This window comes from Haliaeetus leucocephalus, unplaced genomic scaffold (assembly GCF_000737465.1).
Source record: "Haliaeetus leucocephalus isolate CR32 unplaced genomic scaffold, Haliaeetus_leucocephalus-4.0 Scaffold260, whole genome shotgun sequence".
Lineage (NCBI taxonomy): Eukaryota > Metazoa > Chordata > Aves > Accipitriformes > Accipitridae > Haliaeetus > Haliaeetus leucocephalus.
This window is the reverse complement of record NW_010972696.1, coordinates 126,034-133,237: the sequence shown is the minus strand read 5'-3', so window position 1 is coordinate 133,237 and position 7,204 is coordinate 126,034. Positions and strand designations below refer to the sequence as shown.

Below are 7,204 nucleotides of genomic sequence, written 5' to 3'. Positions count from 1 at the left end.
GGGGGAGCCTTTTGCAGAAACAGCTATTTATGACGTATGTTTGCCCAGACAGACAAGTTCTAGACCAAGCTGCTGCAGCTGGGAGACTTCCACCTTTGTTGTGTGGTCACCCACCCCTAAGAAACGAACACGAAAAAACTCCTAAAGCTGTATATTACTTTTAGAGGCTCTTGCACTAGGGACAGTCTCAGTTTAGATGAAGTTTTAAGAGAATGTTACAGTGAACTATGTGCCAATTGATGTTTCTCCCAAATACCAGAGCCACCTTCACCCACTGAAACCCACCCCTTTCTTTCTTGTGATCTAGTGCTGTGATGTGCCAATGTTTTTTTTGCATGTACATTTGAAAATAAAAAAAAAAAAAAGCAAACTGTAAGTGGAAATCTGGAGCTTGCCTCAGCACAGTCAGCCAAACTGCATGCACAAGCAGTCAGCCAGCTCCCTGCAGTCCCTCCAAGGCTGGGCTGGGCTCCTTGGGAGCACGGCCCATCCGTTACCTTTCCCAGGATCTAGGTATCCTGGAGCAAAGGAGCATCTCGTGTTGGCGGCTGTTCATACCTTAATAGAGTCAGCAAACTCGATAGCAGGAGCCAGTTAGTTGCAAGAGGAACTAGAATCCCTACGTGAATAAATAAATATGGTGAAGAGTTATGCTAGACCGGAGCTACTGATGCAAAGGAGTCTGATGGTGACAAGAGAGTTCAAGTACAAGAGCCAGTGATGAAATTCGTACCCTATAGCTAAGGAAAGAAACGCCCACCTGTTAGGCTGCAGGTGCTCTCCAGTTTTTGAGTCCAGATTCTGCCTGAAAGGAGCAGAAATCAGAAAGGTGGACACCAGCACCACAGCTGGCAGAGCCCAAAAGCTATCAGACTTGTCAAGCAAGTCCTGCTGCTGCTCTCACTAAAGGATAGAGCTGCTTTTAGCATCAACAGCCAGGTATCAGAGTTCAGTGACTGCAGGTGAAGCTACTCCCAATTGTATCTTGCAGCTGGAATTCTTCTTGTAGTGACAAGAGACTTGGGGAAACAGCAACAGTAAGCATGAACTGGGAAGAGGCAGAATTAGCTTCGTGTACATATGTGGAAGGGATCTGACCCTTTGGCAACCGCGGGGTATCAACGTGCATCCCAAAGCACCTATGGACATCACTGAATTCACTCTCGCGGCTATCATAGGATTTGAGGAATGTGTACTTGAGAGGAAAGAGCAGAAAGAGGCTAAGCTTACTCTGCAGCAGTGAAGAACAGAATCACACACACCTTGGGCAACACCCATGCTTTTTGGCTTTTTGCTCTGCATGGCCAAGAGACAAAACAATTGCTTTCGTCAAGCAGGGAGGTGCAGGCCCTTGGCTGTGACACGCCAGCGTATTTGCTGAGAAGGAGGGTTTAGGAATGCCCACTGCTCTTTGAAATGCCCAGATGTGTTTCTCCATCTTTGCAGACAGGAGAATAAAGGTGAATAAAAGCGAGTCGAGGTGACAGACTGACCACGAGATGAAAAACGCTCCCCTCTGCCCACACAATTTCCCTCGTGCTCACAAGTGACTCAAAAAATCATCTGGACAACAGCCAAGTAAAGCAAATGTGTGTGTGAATGGAATGTGGCTCTGTACAGCTCTCTGCCCTCGACAGTTGCCCGTTTCAGACCCGGGCCTGCCAGCAGCACTAAATCTCTCCCTGTGACTGCCAACACCAAAGGAACACACTGATTTATGGTTCCTTTAAGTAAGAGAAGCAGAGTGTAAAACGAGAATATTTTCTGGATGAAAAATTAAAGAGATGGGTTTGTTAGTTCCTCATTCTAGGATCATGTGTAATTTACCTTACTGGTTTTAAAGTTCCACTTGAAAGGAAAAGTGACATCAACAGGAGTTAAAGCAACAGGCTGAAAAAAGTCCTGACACACTTAATTTCACATTCTGAGAGATCTAAACCAAGAAGAAATGGAGGAAAAACAAAGCAGAGAATTAACTAACCTAATGATCCTTAGCTTTCTCTTAGTTAAGGACCTCAGAACTCCTTGCATGCATTAATTAATTATCCCTCATTACTCCCCAGCCCAGTAGGTGTTATTTATTTCAGAGGGGAGTAAACAAACAGAGACATAGAACATGTCACAACTAGCTTCTGAGGCCACACAGAAAGACAGTGGGTAAGTTAAAACAGAAAAAACCTGACATCCAGTTTGCTTAACTACCAGCCAAAATGCACATCTACCTGAAAACAAGAGTCAAGAACAATTAAAAGTGGAGAAAACACAGAACCAGGAGATGGAAACCAAGCAGAGAATGGCAAAGCCCATGCCAGAAGACTAGAAACAGGACTACAGTGACACAAAAAGACTTGTGTGAATGAAGGATCCTTTACCTCCAGGCGAGAACGCCTACACAAGTCTGACACTGCTTTCTTAACAGTTCTCGACCACCTCGGAACTTGCGCCTTTGGGTTCTTTTCCTTGGTACTGCAGGGCTTTAGTGTTTATTTCGGGTCTGCTTTGTGTTTGGGAGGATGCGAGAGGACCAATCTATCCGAATCCTGCTCTAAATCTTCCCCCCCCCCGCCCTGAGTCTCCCACTCTGGGAAATACAGGCTTATTCACTTATTGATTTCAGCCACTTGGCATTAATTTAGCTGAATCTCTTTGCAGCCTTTGGAGATAAAGCTGAATCTACCAGTTTGATTGACTGCCTGAAGACTTTTTCCCCCTGTTCAGTTTTATGCCAGTAACTGTCCTACTTCTAACGGCTTCCTGCACTTCCTTCTGTAAGCCTGTCCTAATCAAACTGAGAGGTATGAGACAGTATCATAATCCTGTGGTACAAGAAATTAAGAGGCAGCTTCCTGGGTTCCCAATCCTTGTTTCATTTTCAGGTTTTCAGACGTCTCCCTTGCCAGTTTACACCTTGTGAAAGATACTGGAGCAGCCGAGGCTCCTTTTAGCTTTAATTGCTAAATATGTTTCCAGTGACAGGACCAAAAAAAACAACAGCTGGATTTGGAAATAACAGCTTTTCCCAACACTCACAGGGATGCTTGCTCACCCCGTGTATACGCTTTGCCTTATTTCCAGCTGCTGTCATGCATCCAAGCAAGTCTGATCCACAGCAGCCCTTCCCTTATGTTTGTCAATGCCATAAATAGCTGTAATTGCCATTCCAATTTTATTCCAGCAACCAGCAAGAGCAGGTAGCCCATGCAGTTCGAAAACTGCAAAACTCCTGCTCCATGCTTCACTTAAAGAGCTCTTAGGCTCCTCTGCCTTAGTGAGAATTAAACTGATTAATCATGCAGTACTGCACATATAGCTAGATTCCTTCAAGGCTAAGAGGAAAGCAAGAGAATACTCCCTGGTTTCTTCTAGCACATCCAGTTGAAGGAAAGAAAATCGTTGGTATTCCTTTCACTTTTCACAAAGGAATTTGCCAAATTTGCCAGGCCTACAAGTTGATTTAACTTAGAAACTTTTCCAAGGGAGCTGGTAAACTGAGGAAGGCAACAACTGCAGGTAGCAACCATCACCACAATACTTCCCTCCACGGGAAGGTTCTGTGATTCTCTGCTACGTGAAGTTATTTTACATTTACATTACATGTGTAGTGCAAGATGTGCATTCTTTATTCAGAATAAAACTTGCAGTTTTCCTTCACTAATATTTTCTCAGAAAGCATTTCTCTCCTCGATTGCACGCAGAAACAGGATGGAGCATCATCTTCCTCTTCCCCCTCTCTGTATTAAAAAGTGAACTGAACCCTGTGAGAGTTTGGCTCATCGATGACAACAGCAAGTGCCTGGCAGCTCAGTGGTTAATGTGTTAGAGCAAGTAATAATAGAGTGGCTCAGGCTCCTGAGAAGGAGGAGGCATAACTGGGCTTAAGAGGGGGCCCCGTGCACCTTAAACATAATGAAAAATGGCTTTTCTGCTGACAGGCTGACATTTCAATACAATGTCAACAACATGTAAAGCACCTTTGCTCCTGTATAACGGCATCCTTAATAAAGTTATTCACACCACAGACATTTATGACTAATGGGGTGCTGCCTGGTATAAATAAAACTCAAAAGACTCACTAAAATTACCCTTCTGGTAGCACTTGCCCCCTCTCTAAATTCATCTTGAAGCAAAGCTACCATCACCTTTTTCTCCCAACTTTTCTCCCATAAGACAAAACAGCTCTTTATGTTTCAAATGCATGGCATTTGATAAAGGGAAACAAAAAGTTTTCTGCAAGCGTGCACATATGTTTTTAGATATGACCCCTGCATCTTCCTAAGTTCCCATCACTGCTGAAACGCAGCCACCTCTGCGAGACAGACAACAGCAACGCCAACAGCCAGCTTTGTGATTCGTCTCTGCTAGAGGCTGGAACAGATCGACTTAAATCTGCCGTCCCTCTCACCAATGGAGTTAAATTCCGCCCAACTGGAAAATGCCAAGCGATGTTTGCCAACCACCACAGGCTCAAAGGCAAACGCTTGAACTTATGCCTGGCTGAAACACGAAGGATTTATGTGTCCCAGGAAGGGGGTATGAACCCCTGGGAACCAGGTCAAAGCCAAGTTTCCCGGTCCACGCCTCACCCTCTCTTAGAGGTACAAAAAAACCTCACACAAACACAGCAAAGCTGTGCTGCGCTTTCAAACAAAGACTCCGCTGGTGCTGTACACAATAGTTTCTGTGTGTCGTCTGCTCCCTGCATACTTCTGGAAAATTTTGGTTTATGGTTCCCAGTAACTCTTCCAGAAGACCAAGTTCCTACTATGGACAGCTGCAAAGCTGTTCCTTCGAGGCTGCATTTGTATAACTAGGTCGTAGAAGCTCATTTCTCCTTCCCTGAACCTGGTCTCAAGTACCCCAAAGGACTTTCCAAGGTTTAAACTTTTGCTGGGAGAGATTCTCAGTCCCACTTAACAGGCAGCACATTAAACAGACTCAGGCATGGCACACTGGAGTAGACCCAATGGCCCAAGGTCGTAGCACCCCCAAACTCTCCCTCCGCAGATGCGATCGCAGGTCTTAAGCCCTGGGTCTTAATCCACTCCTCGTTAGACCATCTACTGTTTCTTTTATTGTTTAATTTTTTTTTTCCACTAGTGACAGCCCAGAAACCACCTCTCCTTAGAGCTGGGCTCTTTGTTCCCCCGTGTAAGAACAACGGAGGAGCCCCCCCACCCCCCTGCATCGGAAGATCTCTGCTGCGCTGTCAACAGAGCAGTCAGTGCTCTGAAATCTGCAGTTTTTCTGCCGTCTCTGCCGGCGGGAAGACTCCCTCTGCTGTTCTAAACCAGCAGAAGGCCTGGGGCTACAACCCCTCATACCACCCCCAAAACTGGGAGCCACATAGGATGTTTTCAAGTGGGTCATGCTGGAACATTTATGGTCAGAGAAATGTTCCTGTAGTCAGTCCAGCTCAGAAAGCAGCTTCCATCATCAGTGGGAAAAGCCAGAACTGGCTTTGGATCTTGAAAAGTGGGGGTTTTTACTGGGACGAAGGAAAATATTATGCTTAATTATCAAAGGAACTGTTGAAGAATACAGACTGCAGAAAAAGAGGCAAGGGCTGATTTTAGTTTTCGGTTCCTGTTCAAGCACATCTGCAGGCTGCTGCTGATCCTTTGGTGTCGCTTCAACACAGTTCTGTAATTTACTTATAAAGTTTTTAGAGGCAACTCAGCATACAAAACCCAGCGTTACCAGCACACGAGTGCCGATGGATCACGAATGCTCTGACATCCCAGTCAGAGTCCAGCACTCTGCTGGAGACAAGCGTAGCATGACCAGAACCAAGAAAACCACATCGCAGGGCTGCGCTTCGTTTTTCAGAGGGGAAAAACCAACCCAACGAAGCATTGGAACGATACTCCAGAGTACAGGAAGACTTGTCATTCACCCTGAAGAGGAATTGTAATTCCAAGGCTCCCCTATGAAAAAACAGCACAAATAAAAGCATCAGGTAGGCTCTGTGCGTACGCAGCACCCTAGTTATGAGGTACAGTAGGTTACCACGTCAGGTCATGGGAGTATGTTGCATTCAGGTGATTTCTACATACTTAACAACATCTTATTTACTTTAATGTTGCTCCATAGAAGTTTACAAGATCTTTTGCAGAGCACTGCAAGCTGACCTACCCCAACACCACCATTCTGTATGTATTACTGTACAAACCGATGACCAGATGTGGACGAAAATCCTGACTTCACCTCAGCAAGACTGCTTTTCTCCCACAGGGTATCGGCTTAGTCCAACACTGAGAATGACCAACCCATCTGGAGAAAAACACTGTTGCATTCACGCCCATAATGGCCACACACACATCGCTTACAGCCCCTGGCAATCCACACCAATGAATTACCACACTTCTAGCCCAAGTAAACTTCCTGGCTGTGCTCTATATTTTTCTGAGACAGGAAGGGAAGGTGGGTTAGAGAAAAAAGCGGGTCTACGCGTACGCGGGGCTGTACTATTTTGCTCCAGCCGCTTAAATGAGCAGCTCCCAAGCAGATGTGGTGAGTAGCCGTCAGCAGGAGGGCTCTGGACCGCAGGTCTAGAGAGAAAGCAACCCTGCTCTGCAGCCTGACGCTTACCTCACGTGGAGGGCTTCACCTGGTCAGCGCAGAGCAGGAAGGCGTTGACGTGGTCGCTGCAGTTCATGACGGAGGCTTGGTTTTCCTTCAGGCACTGCTCGAAGGCGGCGAACGGCTCCGCGCAGTCCTGGCGAATCTGCTGCACGATGGGGCTGCAAAAACAACACCGGACCCTCAGCTCCCGCTCTGAGATCCAACCCGAGAGGCCTAACCCGGTCTCAGCCCCATCCCTGACCCCATCCCACCCCTCCCGCACTCACTGAGCGGCGGCGCAGCGGGACATACTGAGGCGGAGACGGTGACAGTCGCGTTGCCAAGAGGCCGGGCTGGCGGCCACGCACCGCCCGTACTGCTCCATCTCGTTGCGGCAGTAACGTGCCGTAATCTCCAAAGCCGCCTGCCTGCGGGGAAACAGTAAAATTAATACAGTGGAGGCAACGCGGCCTAAACCGGCCCGGTCGCCGCCGCCGCCCACTACTCACATGCCGCCAAGCACCGGGCACTCTTACCCCTGTGCGCATGCGCGGCCACCGCTCTACGGCAACTGCGCATGCGTCGAACCATGGGGGGTCGGCGGCTGCGCATGTGCAGCCGCCCGTCACACCCCCTCCGCGGC

At 47.4% G+C, this 7,204-nt stretch overlaps 1 protein-coding gene across 1 annotated transcript; it reads right to left on the bottom strand.

The window, feature by feature from the left end:
• Positions 1-5,175: 5,175 nt before the first annotated feature.
• Positions 5,176-7,115, bottom strand: CHCHD5 (coiled-coil-helix-coiled-coil-helix domain containing 5). The gene is made up of 4 exons (XM_010568839.1): positions 7,071-7,115; positions 6,849-6,989; positions 6,589-6,740; positions 5,176-5,924 (listed from the first exon to the last, which is right to left on the bottom strand). Coding segments are annotated over exons 1-3 (294 nt in total). The 5' UTR covers positions 7,073-7,115; the 3' UTR covers positions 5,176-5,924; position 6,589.
• Between the last annotated feature and the right edge of the window lie 89 nt (positions 7,116-7,204).

What these genes read in the sequence shown, in the direction of transcription:
- CHCHD5 (XM_010568839.1), bottom strand. An exon ending in TCCCGCTGCGCCGCCGCTCA is followed by an intron (nt 6,741 to 6,848) that starts GTGAGTGCGGGA and finishes TTGTTTTTGCAG; the next exon opens with CCCCATCGTGCAGCAGATTC.